Source organism: Carcharodon carcharias, chromosome 5 (assembly GCF_017639515.1).
Source record: "Carcharodon carcharias isolate sCarCar2 chromosome 5, sCarCar2.pri, whole genome shotgun sequence".
Lineage (NCBI taxonomy): Eukaryota > Metazoa > Chordata > Chondrichthyes > Lamniformes > Lamnidae > Carcharodon > Carcharodon carcharias.
The window spans coordinates 187,406,056-187,433,991 of record NC_054471.1 but is presented as its reverse complement, the minus strand read 5'-3'; the positions used below and the strand labels follow the sequence as shown (position 1 = coordinate 187,433,991).

Here is a 27,936-nt window from a genome sequence, read left to right as displayed (position 1 = left end):
GATAGTGATGGTACAGACTCCAACTCTATTCCCATCACTTGGCTGAGCAAGAATCTCTCTTACTCTTAGCACCTGCCAGTGGTGTTTGTTGGAAGGATTTGCAAGTTGATACTCAACCTGTTTGGCTGCATTATGAATACACCTTCCTCAGTTATCAAATCCTTGAATGGGACTTGAACCTGTAGCTTCTAACTCCGAGGCTGGGACATTTACCTGCACTGCCACAAGACCTCCCCATCTTATTGAAATAAAATTTCCTAAATATGCAATTACATACCAATGAGTGACTTATTAATATTTTTATGAATCAATTTTTAACATTAACAATGAGAGAAAGAGCAAAATATTTTGTTAGTATTCAGTGGGATTGTTAAGTGGCCTGTGGAAGTTTGTATAAAGAACACATTAATGATAAGTGGCTTACGTGAGCAGGTTTTCTGATCCTCATTCAATATGAAACCGGGACGGCATTTGCAGTAATATGATGTTGGCGTGCTCACGCATATGTGCTCACAGTCATGGTTTCCAACAGCACACATATCCTCACCTGAAATATTGGATTAAATTTAATATATCTTTTCCTTAAAATTTGCAGAAGAGAAACAATCTAAAATTCATTGCTGTGTTTTAATGGTAGCAATAATCACAAACAAAAAGGTCAACATTGCCCATATAAAATGTTTTATTAAAAGTACTTTAAGTGACTAACATGAGCAAATCTATATTTAGTGCTTTAAAGAGGTGAAGATAGATCTTCTTAGGGATTATTTGTACAACTGAGTTGCTCACGTGACCACTCAGAGGGCTTTCAAAACCAACCATGTAGAGCTTGACTTAGTTAAATGAAGCTCTCTACCTTTGTCTTCTTCTTCAACATATTCCTTTTTGACTAAGCTGTTAGTAACCTGTAATTTGCTGACTCAGTGACGAATTTTTGTTTGGTAACATTCCTCTATGGTGCCTTGGAATGTATCACTATGGTAGAAGTGCTATCTAACGCAAGTTATTGATATGGCTGAATATGGGTATTGTACTGGATATGTGAACTTATGTCACCCAAAAATAGTGATTTCCATCTTGATGTATGAAGAAACTTTCACCGCAAAATCCTAATGAAGTGGTGGTGGTGTTACAGATTTTTCAGGAAGTCCAAGTTGCTGTACAACATGCATTTTCAGATGCGTATTGTAGACTGGAGCTTTGCATAGTGATGGTCGAGGCGTAAGTTGCCTGTGGAAGTTTGGATAAAGAACATATTAATGATAAGTGGCTTACGCGAGCAGGTTTTCTGGTCCTCGTTCAATATGAAACCGGGACGGCACTTGCAGTAATATGATGTTGGCGTGCTCACACATATGTGCTCACAGTCATGGTTTCCAACAGCACACATATCCTCACCTGAAATATTGGATTAAATTTAATATATCTTTTCCTTAAAATTTGCTGAAGAGAAACAAGCTAAGATTCATTGCTGTGTTTTAATGGTAGCTATAATCACAAACAAGTTGTTAACATGTTTCATGCAAAACTATTAAAACATTTAACGTGGATAAAGTTGTAAAAGCTACAATTAGTGCCCTGAGAAGATGGAAATGGGCCACCTTAGGGATTATTTGTACATCTGAGTTACTCAGTAGGCTAGATCAGAGGGCATTTAGAACCAACCATGTGGTCTCTGATTAGAGTTAAATCAAGTTCTCCTTCTTCACCATATTCCTGTTTGACTAAGCTGTTGGTAACCTGTTCTTTGCTGACTCAGTGACAAATTTTGTTTGACAACATTCCTCTGAAGTGCCTTATAATATATCACTATGGTAGAGGTGCTATATAATGCAACTTGTCGATATGGCTGAATATGGGTATTGTACTGGATATGTGAACTTATGTCACCCAAAAATAGCAATTTCCACCTTAATGTATTAGGGGACTTTCACTGCAAATGCCTAATGAGGTGGTGGTGAGTTACAGACTTTTCAGGAAGTCCACGTTGCTGTACAACATGCATTTTCAGATGCGTGTTGTAGACTGGAGCTTTGGATAGTGATGGTGGAGGCTCCAACTCTATTCCCATCACTTGGCTGAGCAAGAATCTCTCTTACTCTTAGCACCTGCCAGTGGCATATGTTGGAAGGATTTGCAGATTGATACTCAACCTGTTTGGCTGCATTATGAATACACCTTCCTCGGTCATCAAATCCTTGAATGGGACTTGAACCTGTAGCTTCTAACTCCGAGGCTGGGACATTTACCTGCACTGCCACAAGACCTCCCCATCCTATTGAAAAAGAATATGCTAAATATGCAATTACATACCTGTGAGTGATTTATTAATATTTTAATGAATCAATTTTCATCATTAACAATGAGAGGAAAAGCAAAAGATTTTGTTAGTATTTGGTGGGATTGTTAAGTGGCCTGTGGAAGTTTGGATAAAGAACACATTAATGATAAGTGACTTACGTGAGCAGGTTTTCTGGTCCTCATTCAATATGAAACCGGGACGGCATTTGCAGTAATATGATGTTGCCGTGCTCACGCATATGTGCTCACAGTCATGGTTTCCAACAGCACACATATCCTCACCTGAAATATTGGATTAAATTTAATATATCTTTTCCTTAAAATTTGCTGAAGAGAAACAAGCTAAGATTCATTGCTGTGTTTTAGTGGTAGCAATAATCACAAACAAAATGTTAACATGTTTCATGCAAAACTATTAAAACATTTAACGTGGATAAAGTTGTAAAAGCTACAATTAGTGCCCTGAGAAGATGGAAGTAGGCCATCTTAGAAATTATTTGTACAACTGAGTTGCTCGGTAGGCCACATCAGAGGGCATTTAGAAACAACCATGTAGTCTCTGATTAGAGTTAAATGAAAATTTCCATCTTTGTCACCTCCTTCACCATATTCCTGTTTGACTAAGCTGTTGGTAACCTGTCCTTTGCTAATTCAGTGACAAATTTTGTTTGACAACATTCCTCTGAAGTGCCTTATAATGTAAGAGGTCTATATAATGCAACTTGTCGATATGGCTGAATATGGGTATTGTACTGGATATATGAACTTTAGTCACCCAAAAATAGTAAGTTCCATCTTAAAGTATTAGGAGACCTTCACCATCAAATCCTAATGAGGTGGTGGTGATGTGTTACAGATTTTTCAGGAAGTCCAAGTTGCTGTACAACATGCATTTTCAGATGCGTATTGTAGACTGGAGCTTTGAATAGTGATGGTGGAGGCTCCAACTCTATTCCCATCACTTGGCTGAGCAAGAATCTCTCTTACTCTTAGCACCTGCCAGTGGCGTATGTTGGAAGGATTTGCAGGTTGATACTCAACCTGTTTGGCTGCATTATGAATACACCTTCCTCAGTCATCAAATCCTTGAATGGGACTTGAACCTGTAGCTTCTAACTCCGAGGCTGGGACATTTACCTACACTGCCACAAGACCTCCTCATCCTACTGAAATAGAATATCCTAAATATGCAATTACTTATTAATATTTTTATGAATCAATTTTTAACATTAACAATGAAAGGAAAAGCAAAAGATTTTGTTAGTATTGGTGGGATTGTTAAGCTGCCTGTGGAAGTTTGGATAAAGAACACATTGATGATAAGTGGCTTACGCGAGCAGGTTTTCTGGTCCTCATTCAATATGAAACCGGGACGGCATTTGCAGTAATATGATGTTGCCGTGCTCACACATATGTGCTCACAGTCATGGTTTCCAACAGCACACATATCCTCACCTGAAATATTGGATTAAATTTAATATATCTTTTCCTTAAAATTTGCTGAAGAGAAACAAGCTAAGATTCATTGCTGTGTTTTAATGGTAGCAATAATCACAAACAAAATGTTAACATGTTTCATGCAAAACTATTAAAACATTTAACGTGGATAAAGTTGTAAAAGCTACAATTAGTGCCCTGAGAAGATGGAAGTAGGCCATCTTAGAAATTATTTGTACATCTGAGTTGCTCGGTAGGCCACATCAGAGGGCATTTAGAAACAACCATGTAGTCTCTGATTAGAGTTAAATGAAAATTTCCATCTTTGTCACCTCCTTCACCATATTCCTGTTTGACTAAGCTGTTGGTAACCTGTCCTTTGCTGATTCAGTGACAAATATTGTTTGACTACATTCCTCTGAAGTGCCTTATAATGTATTACTATCTTAAGAGGTGCTATATAATGCAACTTGTAAATTTGGCTGAATATGGGTATCGTACTCGGTATGTGAACTTATGTCACCCAAAAATAGTAAGCTCTATCTTAATGTATTAGGAGACCTTCACCATGAAATCCTAATGAAGTGGTGGTGATGTGTTACAGATTTTTCAGGAAGTCCACGTTGCTGTACAACATGCATTTTCAGATGCGTATTGTAGACTGGAGCTTTGGATAGTGATGGTGGAGGCTCCAACTCTATTCCCATCACTTGGCTGAGCAAGAATCTCTCTTACTCTTAGCACCTGCCAGTGGCATATGTTGGAAGGATTTGCAGATTGATACTCAACTTGTCTTGCTGCATTATGAATACACCTTCCTTAGTCATCAAATCCTTGAATGGGACTTGAACCTGTAGCTTCTAACTCCGAGGCTGGGACATTTACCTACACTGCCACAAGACCTCCCCATCCTATTGAAATAGAATATCCTAAATATGCAATTACTTATTAATACTTTTATGAATCAATTTTCAACATTAACAATGAGAGGAAAAGCAAAAGATTTTGTTAGTATTTGGTGGGATTGTTAAGTGGCTGTGGAAGTTTGGATAAAGAACACATTAATGATAAGTGGCTTACGCGAGCAGGTTTTCTGATCCTCATTCAATATGAAACCGGGACGGCATTTGCAGTAATATGATGTTGCCGTGCTCACGCATATGTGCTCACAGTCATGGTTTCCAACAGCACACATATCCTCACCTGAAATATTGGATTAAAATTAATATATCTTTTCCTTAAAATTTGCTGAAGAGAAACAAGCTAAAATTCATTGCTGTGTTTTAATGGTAGCAATAATCACAAACAAAATGTTAACATGTTTCATGCAAAACTATTAAAACATTTAACGTGGATAAAGTTGTAAAAGCTACAATTAGTGCCCTGAGAAGATGTAAATGGGCCACCTTAGGGATTATTTGTACATCTGAGTTGCTCGGTAGGCTAGATCAGAGGACATTTAGAACCAACCCTGTTGTCTTTGATTAGAGTTAAATGAAGCTTTCCATCTTTGCCTCCTCCTTCAAGCCTACCTTTTTGACAAACCTTTGGTCACTTGTCCTAATATGTTCCTATGTAACCTGATAACAATTTTTAAAAAATGCTCCTGTGAAGTGTTTTGAGCCATGTTACTACATTAACGTTGCTATATAAATGCAAGTTGATATTGTTAAATATGGGTATTGTGCTGGACATGTGAACTTCATAATGTCATCTTGAGATTTTGTTTCCTTTTTGAAGGATTTGCTCCACTATTTCCTCCCATGCACCCAAGTGAAGTTAGGAGATTTTCATTAAGATGTTCTATTGAAGGAAAATACACCATATTTGGAGTTTTGTACCCATGAGTCATTTATTATCATTTTTATGAATGAATTTAATTGATTTTCAACACTAATAGTGACAGGAAGAGCAACTCTCAATTAAAATAATAAATGTGAAAGGCTGCAGAGGATACTGAGTTACCTGGATAACAGAATATCAAAGAGAATGTGTTCTGAAACTGGTAGAATATCATTCGCAATTGGCAGGAATGTTGATTTATAAACTGAGCCATTAGTTTCATGAGGATTCAGATCAGCAGTTCCTATATTTACTTTCAATGTATGTATGAACCTGTATATCATAATATCCAGACTGATGCAACAATTCAGAAGACATGGATTTGATGACTGTTAATATTTGGTGGGCGTGTTAAGATGATTGGCCTATGAAATTTTGGATAGGTAACACAATGGTAACTGACTTACGTGAGCATGTTTTCTGGTCCTCATTCAGTATAAAACCTGGACGGCACCTGCAGTAATAGGATGTGGCTGTGCTCTCACATATTTGTTCACAGTCATGGTTTCCAATGGCGCACATATCCTTACCTGAAATAATTTATTCAAATTAATGTATATTATCCATAAAAATTGGTGAAGAAATGCAGCTTGAAATGTATTGCTGTATTTTAATGGTGACTGAATCACAAGACAAGACAAGTGTTAACATTGTCCAGATAAAAAGTATTTTATGTAGGTAATGTAAGCAAAGTTACAATTAATGTTCTGAGAAAGTGGTGATGGACCTTCTTAGAGATTATTTGTAAAACTAAGTTGCTTGCTAAGTTATTTCAGATGGCATTAATTATCAATCACGTAGTGTTTAACTCGAGTTAAATGAAGCTCTCTACAACTCACTCCTCCTTCAAAATACCTTCCTTTTTGACGAGGCTTTTGGTCAACTACCTAATATCTTCTAATGTAGCTTGATAAATTTTATTTGGTAATGTTCCTGTTAAGCACCTTGTGACATATTGCAATGTTAAAGATGGTGTGTAAATGCAAGTTGTCGCATTTGAACATGGGTATTGTGCCAGGTATTTCAATTTCACAATGCCTTCTAAAATTTTAACTTCAATTTTGAAGAATTTGATTCATGATTTCCTCCCATGCACTGAAGTGAAACTAAGGAATTTTCACTGAAATACATTACTGCAGATATGTACAGAATGCACAAAAAGGAATTATATACCTCTAAGTGATTCATTAACATTTTTATGAATCAGTTTAATTGATTTTCAACATTAGCAATGAGAGGAACAGCAAAAGTCAATATAAGAATAAATGTGAAAAGTTGCAGAGGATAGTGAGTGTTGCCTGAATAACAAAATATAAACGAAATAGTGTTCTCAAACTAGTAGAGTATCATTTCTGGTCATCAGGAATGTTGTGTTGATTTATAAACTCAAACCAATTAGTTTTATTAGAAGTCAGAACAGCAGTTCCAGTATTTACTCGCAATCCCTGAATCGGTTGACTACAACATCAGGACTGTTGCAGGAATTCAGAAGATGTGAATTTGATGGCTTTGTAAACATTTGGTGTTAAATGGAACGTCATGTGGAGGTTTGAACGGAGAACAAGTTAGCAAAATAAAAGTTGCATGAAAGGAATACAACATAACAAACCTATAGCCATAATGCCAAAAACTTGTATATTCTCAACGATATTATCACAAATATTGAGTAGATAACATTTCGCCCATCTCACTCACTCCTCTATTTTCCTTCATGGAGGGGACACACTCACACCTTTTTTTATCTTCTCTGTTCTATTTTTTCTATTGGAGTGAAAGCAAATTTAATGCTTTATACTTCTTGACATTTGCCTATGTTGGCACAGCAAATAACTTACAGGAAGTATCTATAAATATATTTCCTTCTTCGGGCAATCCATTCAAATTATTTTTAGCATATAACCTATCAGCAAATTAAACAATTATCAGTACCTATACTCAGATGTGTTAACAAAGAAAGAGATAAAGGCAACCAAATTCATTTGCCCTAATTTTTAGGCAAGGTGTTTACAATTTGTGGGGAACTTGTGCCCATTCTGATCTATGTGGGTAAGAATCAAAGCGTGTCCACCCGCCTCAATTGAATGCTTTTAATGCAAATTCCTGTGCCTCCAGGCTGCTCTCTTCTGCCATGGACTAAAGGACTAATGGTAGTGGTTAGTGCTAAAAATGGTGCTGATAGTGGCATAAAGGGAAGAAAGCAGAATGTGATTATAGCAGGAGAAGGGTAGCATTGTGTGAAAGAACAACATGGAACAAGTAACAGGTGGCCCTGTAGGGGATGGGGTGGGGGGAGAGAGGGCTGTGGTGGGGAGATAGAAAGGGGGATAAAAAAGGGGATAAAACCATGGATAAATGAATAAAAATAAAAATAAATGAATAAAAAATGTATAAAAAAGGGATTAAAAAAAGGGGTTGAGAATGGGGGAGAGAGTCCACGGTCTGAAGTTGTTGAACTCAATGTTAAGTCCAGAAGGCTGTCAAGTGCCTAATCAGAAGATGGGGTGGTGTTCCTCCTGTCCGCAAACTGGAGGAAAAGCACCTCATCCTCCAATTCGGCACTTTACAGCCTTCCGGACTTAACATTGAGTTCAACAACTTCAGACCATGAACTCTCTCCTCCATTCTCAACCCCTTTTTTTAATCCCTTTTTTTACATTCATTTTTATTTTTTGTTCACATTTTTACTTTTATTCATTTATCTGTGGTTTTATTCCCCTTTTTATCCCCCTTTCTAACCCATTTTCTATCCATTTTTTCCCCACCACAGCCCTCTCTCCCCCCACCCCATCCCCTACAGGGCCACCTGTTACTTGTTCCATGTTGTTCTTTCACACAATGCTACCCTTGTTCTGCTATTATCACATTCTGCTTTCTTCCCTTTATGCCACTATCAGCACCATTTTTTAGCACTAACACTCCCTTTGTCCTTTAGTTCATGACATCTTTGTCAATCCCTCCTTTGTCCCCACCTATTGCTGGCCTTCTATCCATCTGCCCCATCCCCCTTAAACAGTATAAATTTTTATCACATTTCCACTTCTCTTCAGCTCTGAGGAAGGGTCATCTGGACTCGAAACGTTAACTCTGTTTCTCTCTCCACAGATGCTGCTAGATCTGCTGAGTTTTTCCAGCATTTTCTGTTTTTGTTTCAGATTTCCAGCATCTGCAGCATTTTGCTTTTAACCTAGTGCTCTCTTCTGCTGGTGAACCATGTACATGACAGGCGCACTGGCGCGTTGCTGCAGACTACATGCAACAGATAGCCTGCTCCTCTTAAAGAAGGCTTCGCCTTAAAGGGAAGCTGGGAAAAAATGATTGCTGCACTGGAAATTGTTGAAGGTTAAAGACGAGGGCAGGCAGAGGGACTCACAGCTGTGGTGCTGGAGGCATTAGTGATGCAGGTAGACAGGAAGAGAGTCATCATGGTCCTGCGGAGAGCTAAGGGACCCTCATGGAGACCCTCAGAAGGGATTAAGAGCAGGTAGCCAGGACTGGAGTCTGGACCTAAGGACCTGGCAGCAGTGCCACAAGAAATCCAATGACCTCAGTATGGGTGGTCAAAGTCAGTGAATGTTTCTTCACATTGATATCTCCTACCCACTGCAGCACCCACCTCTCATGCTGTTCATCCCCCATCACCCACTCAGCACCAGCCCCTGGCACTCAGGACTCAGGCCTAACATCCAGATATTCCACCTCATCCTCACACACGTACCAATGTTGTTAGCCTCACACCCACCTTTCACTGCCGCCACATACCTCCAGCTATTCAGCTATGGCAGGCTACCATCAAAGCACAGTGTTACACAATCACTGACATCCTGTCCTCTCTCCTGCTGGATAAGGTGGCACACAATAAAAGCACAGCAGGGTGCAGAGCAGAACATTTGGGGGACAAAGAGGTTTACATCTCCTGAATACAGATGGCTCTCAGCATCACAGAGCCGGCTGTGACAGGGCCCACGGCATCCAATGTCACTGAGAACATTGAGGATGACAGCGTCTTCCTGCTTTATATTTCTTCTTAACTCTATGTTCACCCACATTGCGCTATCTGGCATGATGAACAAACTGCTGATGACGTAACTAACGACCTCTTGCATCACACCCCTTCCCTCAGCCGAACCTTCATCTTCTGAACCCCCACTTTCAGACACCCAATAACTGTCATCTGCCCAGCCACAGGAGTCCCAGAAGAGGGAAAGGGAGCAACAGCACAGAGGCCCTGTCACTTGATCTGATACTTGCAGCCATCAGCTCAGACAATGGAATTGCACCTACCTTAGGAGGCGAGCGGTGATCAGCACGTGGTGAGTCACTGGGCACGAGTGGGCTGTAACCAGGCCAGGGTGAATGGATAGTTTGGTTGCCAGCTCACTGGAGGGTGAGGTCATAAATGAGATATATTGCAGAGGTCTCGGATGAGCATGTTGATGGGGCAGCATACGGGACAGCACTGATTGACGGCCATGCACATCAAGACACTGGGTGCATTGTTTGACCTGCCAGACAGCCTCCTATCAGCCAAGAAACACAAAGGAGTCCTGCTGTACCTTGACAGAGGGCACGGTGCAGAGCTTGCCCTCCCTACAGCCTCTGCTCCATTTCCCTGCTGTGCTGCAGATCAGAAGGCACTGCTACAGCTGCTCTCAAACCTGTGTGGACAGGTCATCTGTCCCTCTGACATCCCTGCGTGAATGTGGCAACAGTCTCTGGCAAATGCACCAAAACATCCCCAAAAAGTCCTTAGTACGTTCAGATACTTTCTAATAGAAAAAGTTCCAAACATTTAGCTCACCTGCGAAGGGTGCCTGGCCCTTTAAATAATTTCGGGAATGGACAATGTAGGCGTTGCCAGGGCTTGCATTGTTCCAAGTTGGAAACCTAGCGTCATGTCAACATGTTGGGCTGTGTGACCTCAGGGTGGCAGCAATTCAACGTGTTCTGGTGAACGCAGCAACCTGCTACCCAATCATTGAGGAACAGCCCACAGATAACAGCCCACGGTGCTGTCTGCTCCTGGGGAAGTGAGAAAGGCCTGTGTAGCACCACAAGAGGTGGCACTAGATGAATGAATTTTGCTCGCAAAGAACTATGTATGAATAAAATAATGAATGGTGATTATCTTTCAAATTGTGAGGACAAAGCAATAGTTAGGCTTATACCACCCTCTGCCAACTATGATCTTGCAGAAAAAAACCCATGTGCATCATAACACCGCTAGTAGTGAGTAGCTTACGTGAGCAGGTTTTCTGGTCTTCGTTCAATATAAAACCTGGACGGCACTTGCAGTAAAAGCCCGTTGTAGTATTCACGCATATTTGCTGACAGTCATGGTTTCCAATGGCACACATATTCTCACCTGAAATATTGGATTAAAATTAGTGTATATTATCCATAAAAATCTTTGAAGAAAGGCAACTTGAAATTCATCGATGTATTTTAATCATGGCAATAATCACAAACAAAATGCTAACATTGGCCATGTGAAGTTTGATTAAAAATATTTTAAGGGGATGATGTGAGCATATATACAGTTAGTGCACTGAGAAGATGATGATTGCCCTTCTTAGAGATTATTTGTAAAACAGAGTTGCTCATCAGAGGCCATTAAAAATCAACCATGTTGTGTTTGACTAAAATTAAATGAAGCTCTCTACCAACATCCTCCTTCAAGACATTGCTTAAAATCTACCCTTTTGATCAAGTTTTTGGTCACCCATCCTATCTCCTCATGTGGCTTGATGACAAATTCTACTTGGTAATACTGTTGGGAATCATCTTAGGGAGTATTGGTACATTAAAGGTGCTATATATATACAAGTTGTTGTTGAATAGCATGGGTATTGTGTTGGATATATAAATTTCACAATATCACGCAGAGATGTTTATATCCATTCTGCAATAGTTGTTTCACTATTTCCTTTCATGTCTTGAAGTAAAAGTAAGAGATCTTCACTGAGATGTCCCACTGGAGGAAAATAAGAATGTGGAATATGGCATTACTTACATATGAGTGATTTACTAACATTTTTATGAATCAATTTAACATTGAGAGGAAGAGTACAAGAATAAATGTGAAAGGCAGCAGGGAATAGTAATTGTTGCCTGGATCACAAGATATCAATGAGAATGTGTTCTGAAACTTGCAGACAATGATCCCCAGTTTTCAGGAATGCTGTACTGATTTACAAATCGAAACACTAGACTTATTAGAAATCAGAACAGCAGTTCCAGCATGTTCTTTTAATCCCTGAAGCGGTGCATTACAATATCCAGCCTGATGCAGGAATTCAGAAGACATAGATTTGATGATTTTGTTAATATTTGGTGGGTATGTTAAGTAGTGTGGTCTCTGGACAGAGAACACGTTAGCAAAATAAAAGCTGCGTAAAAATTAAGGGAACAAAATAAACCTACACCCATAATGTTCGTGATGTATTGTCAGTCATATTAACACTAGAATGTAGAAATGAGAAGAAATAACATTTAACCCATCTCATTCATCCTCTTCTTTTGGTCCATATAAGGGACACACTCAAACCATCTTCCCGATTGGCTCCAGATTCATAAAACAGCAAGTAACCTGCTCTGAGAGACTTAATGGGAAAGTGGGATCTGTTGTACTTATTGTATTAATGTGAAATCAAACCTAATGCTTTATACCGCTTGATTTTTCCCATCGGGATGTATCTAAAAATACATTGGGTGAATGGTGAAGTCTGACCGCTGAGCTGAAAGCAGGAGCTGGCCCTGCTTCAGCCGGCAACAGGACCAGGGTGGCATATTGCCATGGCAACCAATCAAGAGGACAGTGACCATTGCTGTGGCTGAATGATCAAGGAGATGGGATCTCATTGGTGATGCATTTGGTTGGGGAAAGCTGAGGCCCGGCTAATGGGGGAGGGCATCGTTAAGCACTGACAGCTTCGTTGCTGCAAAGGTGACCATTGGTTCAGTGGGGTTGTCCTCTGTGACCCCCCATATCCCGCTGGGAGGCCACCAGGATTTACCTGGCAATCTCCCCATTTGACAGTGGCCCTCTTAACGTGGGCAAAATGCCTGCAGTGGCATCAAGTGACCCTTAATTACCCTCTTAAGTGGGCCAACTGGCCACTTAGCAAGTGACAGAGCTGCCAACCTTCCCACTGCTAGCAATATGACATAGCAGCAAGGAGACATCGTGCTCCCCTCCTGACACCTTCACCCTCCACTTTGCCTGCCCTCCCACCTCACGGCCTGTCACTAATGAGCTGGGAACGTTCAGCCCATTTTGTTACCTTGGTCAATTCATTCAATATCTTTTTAGTGTATAACCTATCAGCAAATTGGACAATTAACAGTATCTACATCCGTAGTACAAGTGCAAAAAGGTCATAAAATCTTGCCAAGAACTGTGAGAAAGGGAAAGAATGTTTGATAATTATTTTCATAAGGACTAAGGCAATATTCATGTTCAGACCACCTACAACCAACTATAATTTCACAGAACAACCCCATATCCTTCAAAACATGGCAAAAATAGCTTACGTGAGCAGGTTTTCTGGTCTTCATTCAATATAAAACCTGGACGGCACCTACAGTAATAGGATGTTGTAGTGCTCACACATATTTGCTGACAGTCATGATTTCCAATGGCACACATATCCACACCTGAAACGAATTTTTTAAAAGACTTTGACAGCAACAATAGATGGAAAAAGAACATGTATTAAAAACACAGATGATATAGCTTAATTTCTTATTGGTATATCAACAATAAATATAACTTAACCAAGTGTTGAGTAGTCCATTCTAATGAACCCTAACCTTATCTAGTAAATGTTTCAACCATGGCTCTTAGACCAACAAATGGTATCAATCACTGTATATTTGAACTAAGGTACCTGCAACCCCCTTTTTATGTAAGTATAAATAAGCAATAATGTGTTCTCACCACATTCCCCTTGTTTGGGTAACACATTCAATAATATTTTAGCAAAAGGGATTTTTCATGTTTTTACAGACACTTAGTAGGTACAACAATTGAAAAAAAATGATATTATTAGGGGAAATGTAAGTTTTCATTTATTTATATTATGTCTATTCAATCTTCATAAAATTATTTGGAAGTTACATTTAATGATTTATAATTTAATGATCTTTGTTCTTTCTCTTTTTTTTGTCTTTCCTTTATTTGTTCATGGGATGTGACATAGCTGGCAAGGCCAACATTGATTGCCCATCTCTAACTGACCTTGAGAAGGTGGTTGTGAGGTACCTTCTGGTACTGCTACAGTCCATCTGGTGTAGGTACGCCCATAGAGCTTTTAGGGAGGAAGTTCTGGGATTTTGACCTAGCAACAGTGAAGGAAGAGCAATATAGTTCCAAGACAGAAAAATGTATGACTTGCAGGTGATGGTATTCCCATACATTTGCTGTCCTTGACCTTCTAGATCAAAGGTTTTGGGAGATACTGTTGAAGATATTGATGAGTCACTGCTGTGCATCTTGTAGATGGTATACACTGCTGCCACTGTGCGTTGGTGGTGGAGGGTGTGAATGTTTAAGGTGGTGGATAGAATATCAATCAATTGGGCTGCTTTGTCCTGGATGGTGTCGAGCTTCTTGAGTGTTGTTGGAGCTACACTCATCCAGGCAAGTGGGAAGTATTCCATCACACTCCTGACTTGTGCCTTGTAGATGGTGGAAAGGCTTTGGGGAGTCAGGAGGTGAGTTACTCGCAGCAGAAAACCCAGGCTCTGACCTTCTCTTGTAGGCAAAATATTTATGTGGCTCATCCAGTTATTTTTCTGATAACCCCCAGGTTGGGTATTCAGCAATAGTAACGCCATTGAATGTCAAGAAGAGGTTGTTAAATTCTCTCTTGATAGTCATTGCCTGGCACTAGCGTGATATGATAGATAATTGCCAATTATCAGACAAGGCCGAGTGTTGTCCAGGACTTGCTGCATGTGGACATGGACTCTTTCATTATTTCAGGAGTTGCAAATTAAACTGAACACTGTGAAATCATCAAGCACCCTCCTTTCTGACCTTATGATGGAGGGAGGGTTACTGATGAAAGAACTGAAGATGGTTAGGCCTAGGATTTTGCCCTGATGCACTTCTGTAGTGATGTCCTGGGCTGAGATGATTTGCCACCAACAACCTCAACCATTGTCCTTTACGCTAGGTTTTAGAAGAGTATTTCTTAATTATCATTGTAACATTTATTGAGACATGTGATGATTATCTTAATTAGAATGTGATCATGTTTAGTATGAATGTTTATTGACAAGGTATGGCAATGATGCATTTATTGACCCAGTACTTAACAATTATCATCAATAAACTGAACAATATTCATCATCCAACTTCTAGCAGGCAATTCTGAGTTATTATATCTGCTGTCAAAAATTAAATACTCAGAATAATAGAAAAACATGGCACAGAAGGAGGCCGTGGGCCCATCATGCCTGTAATGGCTCTTTGCCTCTTTACCTCATGCCTCTTTGAAAAAGCCATCCAATCGGTCCCGCTGCCCTGCCCTTTTCCCATAACTATGCCAATTTTCCCTCTCAAATATTTACCCAATTGCTTTCTGAATGTTACTCTTGAGTCTTCTTCCACCACCCTCTCAGGCCATGCCATTGCAGAACATAACAACTCGATGTGTAGAAAAAATTCTCTTAATCTCCCCTCTGGTTCTTTTGACAATTATCTTAAATCGATATCTTCTGGTTATCAGCCCGCTTGACAGTGGAAACAATTTCTTCTTAGTCACTTTACCAAAAAGCTTAATAATCTTGAAAAACTCTATTAAACCTTCCCTGAACTTCCTTTGCTCTGTGGAGAACAATTCCAGCTTCTCTAGGCACTCTACAGCCTTCCGGACTCAACATTGAGATCAATTTCTGACTGTAACCACTGCCCCATTTTGTTTCCTTTTTCTTTACTAGTTTTGATTTTACTCTCTTCTCCTTCTGCCATTCACACCTCCTCTAGACACATTAGACATGTTGTTTATTTCTTTACTTGTTTACTTCTTTACACTACCACTCGCTTTGGCCTTACACCATGAAACCTTTTGTCATTAAAGCTCTCCACCCTATCACGGTCCTTCCCTAATGTTTTTTTCCCTCCCACAGCACATCCCCCACCCTCTTCACTTGCTTAAAACCTATTACATTTCTAACTTTCTCCAATTCTAATGAAAGTTCATTGACCTCAAAAGTTGGGCAGAATTTAATGTAACTGATATGGGTCAAGCCAGGAAGCCAAGTTGCTTCTTTGGGGGAGGCACGACCAGGTCAGGTACTTAAATGGCCAGCGGTGGGCCTTCCCCGCAATTCAGGACCCCAGGGGCAGAAATCCCGCCTCCCAAGAGCTACTGACCGATCAGTGGCTAGCAGCTCTCCTTCGCTGGCAGTGCAACCAGGAGTGGTAGCTGCTTCCTGTAATGCACCAGGGTCTTTACCAGTTGTTGGCGGTGGATCAGGTGAGTTAAGGTGGGATGGGGGCTGACGGAAGGGGTTCGTGGGAGGGGGACAAGGGAGTTGGAGGCAAAGCCGGGTGGGGGGGTGGGGATGTGGCTTTCAGCGGCCCCCCCACTGCCCCCATGCCGGATACATCAGTCGGACAATAAATGTGTTTGAAAAAGGGTCCCCTTAGAAGGTTTGCAGTCAAACCCAAGAGGGTCTGCTTGTCCACCTTATGGAGACATGGAAAAACTGAGCCTCTGGTATTTAATCCGTGAGCCACCACGAAATTCCAGTGGGCTCGGGGGTAATTGGTGTCAGTTGGCTCAATAATGAGCCTATCTGACATTTCACCGTGAGCGAGCAAGTTTCCACCTTCTGACCTCCAACTTTAGCCGCAGGAGAATTTTTTGCCACCGGGTGATTGACTTGCGGCCACTCCTGTGATGATGCAGGCCTGGCCACCATGTTTCCTGCTGTGACAGGCTGCATTAAATCCAGCCTGTTAACTCTGTTTCTCTCTCCAGTGGTATTGCCTGACCTGCTGAGTATTCCCAGCATTTCTGATACTATTCCAGTTTCTCTGGCACCTAATTTGCCTGTCAGTAGGCAGTCAGCTATTGCAAATTATTATAATGGATGACATATGCAAACTTAACTGCACGAGTAATGAACAGTGCTGTCTGCTCCATTCATTGGCTGTCCATTTGATTTAGGAGGTGTTGGGGGTGGGGCGAGTGGGAGCAGGGAAGCAAACTTCACTGACACCAATTAAAGGCAGCCATCACCTGTTAAAAAGGAGGAGCGCTCTAGCTGTAGGCAACAGGGAACATTTTTAAAGAGAGAAGTGGCTTCAAGACTTGCGGGTTCTACCTCCCAGGTTTGCGGCTGTGGACGGAACGATGGAGAACCTGCTCTTTCATCACCCCCACCTCTGCCCCTGGCAATGCCTGCACCAATGGTGGAAAGAGGTTGCAGAGCAACATAATGTTCCAGGATTGCTCACAACGTTCTCCTTCACTGTCCTATAATCACTGCACCTCCTTACCCTTCCACTCACATAATTTTCCCCTCCTACCCTCACCACTATTGCGACTCTCATTTCCCCATACCCTACATTTTCCACACACCATACAAGCTATTCAGCTATGACAGTGACATCCTCAAATCACCTCACAAGCTTGTCAACAACATATTTTCTTCTTGTTTGGAGAACATCACACAGGATATTCAGCAGGAGGCTCTTCCCGGTGGAAGTGAACGTGCTTGCCTTTATGGACAGGGGCTGGGACATGTGGCAACACTGGAGAAAAATGTTATGCGGGAGTTCTTCACTCCCTATCCTCTTTCACCTTCTTATTTTTATCTCACCTTCCACAGTCCACAGGACAAACTGCAGCTGCTTCCAGAATGAGAGCTTTGCTATCATTCACACGAAAATCTAAGCCTTGACCCGTTCTTTCGTTTTGTGTCCTAAAATTGTTGACACCCACTGCACATTTCAGAGAGCGGAAGCCATCCCTTCCTATAGATGCGCAATCATTCAGTCGTGCCCTCACAAGCAAGAGCTCAGATATTGGAACCGTGCATACTTTAGAGGCAAGGCTAGTGGAGGGGGGTCTTCAAATGGTGAATCACAAGAGTGCAGGGTTCAGGAGGCTTGCTGGAGGTTCCACACTTTCAGCAGTCTCAGATGTTGACTTTGAGGCCCTAGGTACTGAATAATGGAAACCTGCCAGTGAACCTGAGCACAATGGTCCAGAAGATGGGCAGGGTCTAGCTCCAACTTGTGTCAGAGTTTCACACATAGAATGGACACCATGCTGTCCAACATGGGGTGAGTGGTCAGCCACCTTGACTGTGGGGGCCAGTAATGACAGGGGCTTCCACAATGTTTTGCCTTGGTGGAAGAGATATTTATGGTGGTCTCTCAGAATGACAGAGTGTCTGTTCCATGGCATTCACTCCATCAGTGCTATTGTTAGTGCCACACAGCTGGGCCAGAGTGCCCAGTCAAAGTGCAGCGGCAAATGAGCACTCAAGATCCAGATCTGCTCAAAGTTACACCAGCCATCTGAAGTGTCCTCAATGGAAACTTAGCAGCCTTCTGATTTCCAAGCTGTAACCACTGGAGAGCACTTTCTAGATGAACTTGGTTAGGTAAATGAGCACACAATTAAAGTACTAAAGGGATATGCAGAGAAGTCTTAATTATTCATGTTAGATATTGTAAGCAGATAGAACTGAGTTTTTGGTTTACATATTTTTATTTAGAATTTGTGTAGTCAATTGAGGCCTCCTCCTGCTCCTAATTTGTAGGTTCGTATGTAACATGATCATACTCACGGTGCTCCACTTTCTCAGCCAATTGGAAAGTGGATGGTCTTTTTAATTACCTGATTGGATGATTCATGACAATCAATCAACAAGCTTTTCTTCAATTTCGGAGAATTTTTTTATGACTAATGAACGAATGCGTTCAAAGAAAATGTTTAAATATTATTTTTATGACCCCTTTGATTTCTCTGCTGGGTTGCTCACAGCAATGACATCTGCCACTCGTCCATTCTGATTTCACCCATTTGCTTTGCTTTTTCTTGGATTTCTGTGGCTCTTCTGCTAAAGTTATGATTGATGATGGGAGAACCTTCATTAAAGTTCTCCCCCGATGTCCTCTTATTCCTATTGATATTGAGATGGGTGGTTTAGCGTATGTATTTTACCATGTGTTGAATGCTTTGTTAGATCTTTTGTCTATTTGAAATTGGTGCTTTTAAAATGCTTTGTCATTTTTCTGAAGAACGCTCATTTTCTTTGAGACTCTGCTTCAACCTTTACTTTTATTCAACCCAATATGATCTACAAAATCTGGATAGCAAAACTTGCAAAGTATTGTGGCAATTTTGGGTTGTGTAAAAGCACAGCACATTATTAGATTGCTATTTTGCTCACTTAATTTACATCCCCATATTTTAGTAACACCAGAAATAGCTTACCACAAAGCGTCTCCATGAACATAGAAGTCAGCTTCTCAATCACACCATATGTTTCCACGTAGAAGACATGATCATCCACTGGTTCACTGGCCATTAGTCTGAGTGCCTGCATGTCAGCCCTGTCCACCCCAACAGCGTAGATCTCAATACCAGCAGCCCGAGCACTTGCAGATATTTCTTTCACCTGGTCCTGGGGCCTCCCATCTGTCACAATGATGGCTACTTTGGAGATACCAAGTTCCGAAGGTCTTGCTCCTGCAGTCTCCATGAAAGCCTGGTTCATAGCACTCTCGATGGCCAAACCTGTCATAGTGCCAGTTGAAAGGGGCTCAATTTGAGAAATTGCCTGCTTCATGTCTTTCTTGTTATTGTAGGTTTTGAGCATGAACTCCATCTTCACAGTACTTGCATAGTTGATAATTGCCACTCGGGTGCTATCAGGTCCAACATCCAACGTATCAATCATATTAGCTAGGAAGACTCTCACCTTCTCAAATTCCTGGGGTCGGACACTACGTGAACTATCGATGATAAAAACCAAATCATGGGGTCGACTTTTACATTGTGCTTCTGTAAAAGTAGCAAATATTAAAAAACAAAGATACACATTTGTGGAAATGAAATGTACTTATATATTTTATTTAAAACAGGTAAGCTGCCAGTGATGCTGTATACATTCAGTTGATGCATTTATTTTGTGTACAAGGTGGCAACGGTGGTTGGGAGAGGCTTCAGAACCTCACTCTGCAGCACCACCTCCTGGCCAGAATCTGCAGCTACTTTGAGACGTTTGTCTCAGCAAAATTCAAAACAGCAAAATGTTAAAATAGCAGTTTGCAATGCTTAAGTGTTGACAGAAGAGCTGACCAAGATCTTAACAACAAGAATTAAGATCTGTAATGCATGCCCTATGCAAATTTAAAAGGAATTAAAGATATTCCCTCTTTTGGTCCTCCTCCATAATGCTTGCTGTGTTGGCATCATGGGGAGAATGGCGCGATCAGCTGGGCGCTGCCATTTTATGTGGGCAGGCCAATTAAGGCCCGCCCATTATGACCTGTGCCCAGAAGCGCTGAGCAGTCCCTGTGAGGGGGTTGGGAGAGGTGGTGGGGGGGCGGGGGGGGGGTTGTTGCCTGAGTCTGGGCCTATGCTCTTTTGCGCATGCACGCGAAAGAGCTCAGGAATCTCCCACAGGCACAGAGCTACCTCAGAGAGGTTAGTCTGAGCTCAAAAAAATTTAATAAAGGAAATAAATTTTTTTAAAGACATGCCTCCTCATGTGAAACTATCACATGAGCTGGGACATGTCTATTAATTTTATTAAGAATGTTTGCAAGATTTAAAAAACCTTCATGAAACCTCATCCTGCCCGTGGATGAGGTTTCATGATAAATGCGAAGGCCGCCTGGGCTCTTCACCTGCCCCATACCGCCACCCCCCCCACCCCTCCCCCCCCCCCCCCCCCCCCCGGCCAACCTTAAGGTTGGATGGGCAGCTCAGTTTATTGCTTTAATTGATAGTTACCTGGCTTTAATAGGCCTTCGACAGTTTGGCAGGCATGCAGCCGACTCGGCTGCACACCCGCCGAACTGAAAATCTGAATGATGCGTGGAGACATTGGGACACACCCCCAACGTCACCATGTGTCATTTTACACCTCGGCGAGTGGGCCCCACCCCCATTCGCCAAGCTGAAGATTGTGCCCCATGACTCTGCAATGTCTCACATTATAACTCATTCTTTCTCAGTACCTCAAAGTTGTCGACTGCTTACCTTCCTTCTACAGTCTAGACTTTAAAAATCCAAAGATTCTATCAGCAAATGACAACTCCTTAATCTACTTCATCATCTTCACTACTTTTATAACAATGATGATGTCAAGCACCACGGGCTTCCTCATAATAAAAGAAAATCAAATTGTAAATGTAAATTAATTGCAAATCTATCATTAAAAGAATACGGTTAAACTGTCATATTGCACATGAAAAATGAACAGCTGGGAGTGTTTAAGACTCCTTGTGGAAATGATAACTGACAGGAAAAATTATCTAGTGAGTTTTAACTCCTGAGCTATGAACAGCAGTGCAATTGAGCAAATATAGATATCCCATCCTGCAGTAGTGAATCACTAATTGATGCTTTAAAATACTGAAAGCTTGTCCTTGGTGTGTCCCAGAACATATACATTTGAAATTCAACTTTTATTCATTTCTTTTTTTGAAAACTGACCAGCCTCTTATTATCTTGGGTAGGTTGTACATTTCCAAAGCTCACTAACATAAACTCAAGCACGTAAAAATATTCAGCTTATCAAAACCATGCCTTTGACAGGCCAACTTGCCTTAGCACTGATCACAACTATGTGTTTAATCTTCTGAGGGAAAGTTCTTCAAAGTGTTTTTATTTTACATGTTCATTGAATATGGGCTTCACTGGCAAGATCAGCATTTATTGCCCTAATTGCCCTTGGGAAGATCTGTGTAGCCATCTATTGATCCGCTGCAGTCTGCATAGTGAAGGTACTCAAACCTTTAGCAAGGGAGTCTCAGGATTTAGACCCAGTGACAAGGAAGGAATGGAGTGAAGCTCTAGACAGCTAATGCTATTCAATGTGACTTGCCTTCCCTAATAAATAATAGTGGTTATGTAACAATTGTAGTCAGATACCACAACAGTAAATTAAATTTATATAGAGACTTTAACATTTAAAATGTCCAGAACACTTCACAGAGGAGAAACAGATGGTGAGTAGCGGTTAAAGAGTTTTGAAAGGCTCAGAGATTGATAGAAGGAGTTCTGGACTGTAGGGACCAAATGGCCATGAAGTCTATCACCACTGATGTAGGAAGGGGCAGTGGAATGTAAGACAGGCCAGAATCAGAGAGATGAAGTAAATCAGGTCATAGCCATTCAGTGATGGCTGAAGATACAGTCTGGGATGAATGGCTGTACCAAATGGTAGGGAGGGGTGAATATGTTGCACATTTAGGGCTGAATTTTACAGCTGAAAATTGAGCATGTTGCCCCCGGCTGCCATGCTATAGTAAAATACTGTGGGATGACATCAAGTCGGCAATCCAACATTATCATGCCAGCCTCCAGTATAACAGAAGGCGAGTGGGCAAAGAAATCAGAAGCTTGCCCGCCATTTTGACATAGCCAATTAATAATCTACTGATCTTGTCAAAGACCCAGCTCTATGCAATTTTCCATTGCCCACTCCATTTTTCGACCGTTGGATGGGAAAATGTTTGGGAGTGATTCACACCAGGTATGAGAATGTGGCACAAGGGCAGATGAAAAGGCCTTCCAACAGGACCCAGGCGGCAAGTCACAGCAGAGTCTGCTGGTGAAGGTGGCAGTGTTTGTATGCTTTTAGGCTTCATTTATTCACTATTTTGAAGCTGCCTAAGAAATAAGGAGAGATTGAGAGGGTGGGAGGAGGGGCTTCAAATTGCTGGCTGTGACCCAACTTCCTGCTCATGGCATAACCCCTCTCCCCACTGATGAACTAGCCTAGGCACTTGATTGGATGTGGAGCTCCCTTTTGCACCATTAATTGTCTGTCTTCTTGCTGGGCGGCTGCTAATTGACCATCCAACGCTTGATTTGCCATGCTGAGACAGTGGGGGTAGGAGCGAGCGGACCACTCATTTCCAACCCTCCTCCCTCACCCCAACGAAAACCCTAAAATCCAGCCCTTTGATCCCTCCTTAGATATTCTCTGGAGATCAGGAGTTGTCCATACTGCCCAAAATTTAATCATACAACAGCAAAACTCCGGGAGATGAAGGTAGAGTATAACAATAATAACCCTTTGCAATTAAAAACTGGTTATCTTGTCTTTTTCACACATACTCATGTGGATTTCTCCCCTCCTTCAGTAGGAAGGCTGAAAGCACTTTCGTGAGAGGAGGCTAAATGCAAGTTCTTAACTTGCTTTATTTTACAAACAGCAAATGAAAGTACAATATAAATCATTATCAAAACCCACTCATTTAAATAAATTTCAAACCCTTCCAAATGAATAAAGAAAAAATAAATAAAACCATGTCACACTATTTCACGTTAGAATCAGAATGTCAGACAGGCCATTTAGGACTCAAATGATGATGAATTTCTTCACTCAGAGGGCAGTGAATCTTTGAACTTCTCTGATCCAGAGGGCTGTGGAGGCTTAGTTGTTCAAGGCTAAGATTGATAGATTTCTATATGTTAAAAACATCAAGGAATATGGGGATAGTGCAGGAAAATGGGATTGAAGTAGAAGATTAGCCATGATCTCATTGAATGGTGCAAAGGGCTTGAAGGGCTGAATGCTTTTGTTTCTTATTATCTTATGTTCTTATTAGCTGGTTAACTTCTGATTCTGACCTGCTTTAAACTTAAGATGACTCACTAAGCTAGGTTCCCTTTGCAAACCTCATTGGAATATATGCATCTCTTTGTCTTTTTCCCCTCCAATATTCACCAGAAGTGGGAAGATTGTCTCTCTAACTTTTTCCACTTTCAGGGATTCACTAGTAACCCTATCAAACAAAATAATACATTTTCAGCAAATAACCTCTACTGGGTAGCCAAGGATACCATACCAAGTGGATGGCATGGCCAGTGGTCTGAAGTGAGATAACAAATTACTGATTGTCCCTTGCCATTATGGAAAGCAGAAAGGGTAGTTTGGTAATGAGCACACCAATTTTCACCTTGGTGAATAAGATTCTAAACCTATGTGAACTCACTTCATCTTTAAGCGCTGTGCTTAACAGAAATTATTCACAAATCATTCCTGTGGAGGGATTGTCAATAAAATCAAAACATGGCGGGGAATTTGAAGAGATTTGTAAATGCAGACGAGGATTTTGAAATCAGTGCACTTCAGTAGAAGCTAATGGAGGTTGCTGAAGGCAGGGTGATGGGTGGGGACATGTTGTGGAACAGGATGTGAGGTAGAGGTCACAGTTCGGAATTTGTCATTGAAAGTACAAGACTGCAGGACAACAATCCGCACCTTTATATAATAGCTGTCAGATCTCCTGGCCTGCCCAACGATTAGTATGAAAGAGGGGGGAAACATAAGAATGTTCGTTTTACTTTTCTAAAACAATTAAATCAGTTTGACATTCTTTTTAAAAGTGAAGATATACCCCAGTCTCATTTCAATTCCAGTATGCACCATAGAAAGCTAGAAAATATGGCCACATAAATAGTTATTAGCCCAGGCTTTTCTGTAGTAATAACAGCGAGGCTATCTACACTCATCATTATTACAGAGCAAATCTGACAACAACATCTGGCATCTGCACACATGTAGTTAATTGCAGAAATGCAGAAGTTGCTTTGAGATACCTTGCTCCTCCATAGAGTGCACTGTTGCAGTCTTTACTTATAGTCACTACAATGAAATTACTGTCATGGCATAAACCTGGATACTTATGCATTAGTTCCTCACTAAAGACAACTGAAAAAGTTTGGGCTTGTACACTTAATAGCAAGTGAGTGTTTAACAACATAATAAATTATGCTGAACATAATCTCTGGCCCTGAAAAAAAAATTTGCCAGTGTGGCATTTCATTCCCTCAGAAGCAAGCTAATGTTGCAGATTGAAAATAAAATAAATGATTAGTCTTTTACTTTTTCTGTTTATACTACTTTCCACCACCTCCCTCCCCCAATCCTATATGTATTTCCCAATCTTTATCTTGATTTCTAAATATACTATGAATCTAATTTATGGCCTGAATTTTATTGTAATACTATCACCTAGACTTTCAGCGCTGTCTGTTATTACAGGATAAATTCTTCAGCAACTTCTGATCTGAATGACTGGAAATTCAGAAGTTGCTGCCAAAGATAATCTGCTTCTCCACAATTTTTATTTGCTTTCTGTAGATGATTTTGAGAAGGTAACAGAGAGGTTTGACAAAGGAAATGTGGTGGAAAGTGGTGCATATGGATTTTCAAAAGGTATTTGATACAGTGCCACACAACAGACTAGTGAGCAAAATTCTAGGTCATGGAATAAGAGGGAAAGTAGGCATTTGGATAAGAAGTTGGCTGAGTGACAGGAAACAGGGAGTAGTGATAAATAGTTGTTTTTTTCAGATTGGAGGAAGGTTTATAGTGGAGTTCCTCAGGGGTCAGTGTTAGGACCCTTGCTCTTCCTGATATATATTAATGACTTAGACTGTGGTGTGCAGGGCATGATTTCAAAATTTGCAGATGATACAAAGATTGGAAATGTTGTCAACTGTGATGTGGATAGCCTTGAACTTCAAAAGGACATAGGTGTGTTGATGGATTGGGCAGTCAAGTGGCAGATGAAGTTTAATGCAGAGAATTGTGAGGTGATTCATTTAGGCTGGAAGATATGGTGAGACAGTATAAAATAAAGGAAGAAACTCTAAAGGAGATGCAGGAACAGAGGGACCTCAGTGTATACTTATATAGGTCATTGAAGATGGCAGGGCATGTTGAGCGAGCAGTTAATAAAGCATATAGTATCTTAGGCTTTATTAATAGGGGCATTGAGTACAAGAGTAAGGAGGTAATGTTGAACTTGTGTAAGACACCAGTTAAGCCTTATCTGGAGTACTGCGTCCAGTTCTGGGCACAATACTTGAGGAGGGATGTGAAGGCATTGGAGACGGTACAGAGCAGTTTCACAAGAATGATTCCTGGGATAATGAATTGTAGCTATGAGGATGGGCTGGAGAGGCTGGGACTTTTTTCCTTGGAGTAAAGAATACTCAGGGGAGACTTGATAGAGGTATTCAAGATCCTGGGGGATATGGATAGGGTAAATAGTGAAAAACTGTTCCCACTCAAGAGAACATCAAGGACTGGGGGCACAGATTCAAAATAATTGGCAAAAGGAGTAATAGTGATGTGAGGATTTTTTTTTTCACCCAGAGGATGACCTTGGAGTCTAGAACAAACTTCCTGAGAGGGTGGTGGAGGCAGGTGTTCAAAAGAGAATTGGATTGCTACCTAAAAAGAGGGAATGTGTAAGGTTATGGGGATAAGGCAAGGGAATGGGACCAGGTGGAATGCTTTTTCACAGTGCCAGTGCAGACTCAATGGGCCAAATGGCCTCCTTCTGCACTGCAAAGATACTGTGAACGTGTACTGCTTTATACTTCCTGGTTTGAACTCTGCAGCGCTCAGTGAGGATTCTTTCCATCTGATTGGCCGAGGGCATGCCCTGTCCACAGACACCTGGAGACCATAGGGTGCTGCAACAGAAGCCCCTCGTCAGGATGTCTCCATTCTAAAGCCTGGCAAAATTACAAGAGTCCATTCTTTCACCACCAACAGGAAAACCCAGAGAAATATTTTTACTGGGCTCAGACCCCACTTCCGCCGGAGGCTCAGAGAACCCCTTGCCAGCTGGAGAACCGCTGCGGAAATTCACAAAGGGAAGGTTCTGCTTATATCAAAAGGAAACCGAAACTCTCGCACAGCCACTGCTTTTTTTGTTGTTGTTGTTAAATAACCTCCATGCAACAGCTCCGACTGCCAGTCAGGTCAAATGTGTCTGTCTTCCTTTACCACTGCTGAGTTGGCTGTGCCAAGCTGGGTGACCACAGTTAATAATGATCTCTTTCTTTAACAACGAAGCACTTCTCTATAGAAGGTAAGGGCCATACAGACTTGGAACATCAACTCTGTTTCTCTCACCACGGTTGCCGTCGGATCTGCTGAGATTTTTCCCCCAGCGTTTTCTGTTATGTCCACCATCCACAGTATTTTACTTTCATCATCACTAGCCTATTACGAGAGGCTTAAGGGGTACCAAGTCCACCTCAACAAAGCTAACCGCCTCTTAACCAACCTGTCGTAGGCACGTTAGAAGCACACCTTCAGGAGCCATCAAGCGCTGGGGTGGGACTCGAACTCAGTACCACTAAGCTCAAAAGGCAGCGACCCGCTACCCAAGGCGGCGCCACAAGACCAACCACCCCTACTCGCGCGGTGACCGCCAATCATGCTATCTGGTTGCCGCCGCATTTCCCCCACGGTTTTCAAAGCTTGCGAGAAGAATGCAAAATAATTTCGGAATTGGTCTTTGCGGAGTAATCGGTTAGTTTGGTGTGAGGACACCCTGATGTGGATTGAGAGGGCGGAGAGCAGGAATCGATTAGAGGAATAAAAGCCGGTCAGAAAGATGAGGAGAGAAAGACAAACGACAAACAGGATAGTAAAAAGGTATTCGAACGCCTGGTGGTGATGAGTGAGACAGAATAACAGTCCAATAGAGAGAAAGGGAGCGATTGGTAGTTAAATTTAAAAAGAAACATGCAAAGCAGCTGAGTAAATCGAAAATAACAGATATGCAAATCGACGAAAAACAGATTAATTTTCACTAGGTGCTGATCTCTGCAATCCACAGAACTTGACTAGGAATTGGCAACCGGCCAGTTTGGGTTTCCATATTCCCTCGCCGTTCTCGCATAGAGAGGAAAGCACGGAAGATATAAAGGAAAATATAAAGGAAGTGTTTAGTCCAAGGGAAAGTATGAGAGTGTTGAAGTGAGCCAGTTTTTTTTTTCTTTCCAAGCTTATATCATCGGCTAACAAGGTGCTCAAATGTTGTCTTCTGTCATTTATACTCTCTGAATTCAAATTAAGTCATAAGAGAGCGCTACAAGGATGGTCAGGGCAAAAATGGTAATTAAAAAAAAACTTCATCAATAAGAAGACCATTTACTATTTGGATAATAGGAGTCTAAATGGAGCGAGGAGCTTGGGGATACAGATACAGATTATAACTTTAGACCATAACCTCTGCCTCCATTTTGCTCTATGTAGTTTCTTGAGGTCTTTGCTGCCTTGTTTCTCTCTCTCTCTATCCTTTCATGTGACATTCAGATGACTGCTGTTTAGCCATTTACGCCTCAT

At 41.3% G+C, this 27,936-nt stretch overlaps 1 protein-coding gene across 1 annotated transcript in view; it reads right to left on the bottom strand.

Moving 5' to 3' along the window:
- Positions 1-24,396, bottom strand: part of LOC121277795 (matrilin-3-like) — a 39,628-nt gene extending 15,232 nt beyond the window's left edge. The window contains exons 1-11 of the mRNA XM_041187432.1: positions 24,384-24,396; positions 20,562-20,615; positions 19,038-19,607; positions 13,111-13,233; positions 10,820-10,942; positions 5,988-6,110; positions 4,819-4,941; positions 3,634-3,756; positions 2,461-2,583; positions 1,276-1,398; positions 425-547 (exon numbers count right to left, since the gene is read on the bottom strand). Coding sequence (XP_041043366.1) covers positions 425-547; positions 1,276-1,398; positions 2,461-2,583; positions 3,634-3,756; positions 4,819-4,941; positions 5,988-6,110; positions 10,820-10,942; positions 13,111-13,233; positions 19,038-19,607; positions 20,562-20,615; positions 24,384-24,396 — 1,621 coding nt within the window. The remainder of the gene's footprint in view (positions 1-424; positions 548-1,275; positions 1,399-2,460; positions 2,584-3,633; positions 3,757-4,818; positions 4,942-5,987; positions 6,111-10,819; positions 10,943-13,110; positions 13,234-19,037; positions 19,608-20,561; positions 20,616-24,383) is intronic.
- Between the last annotated feature and the right edge of the window lie 3,540 nt (positions 24,397-27,936).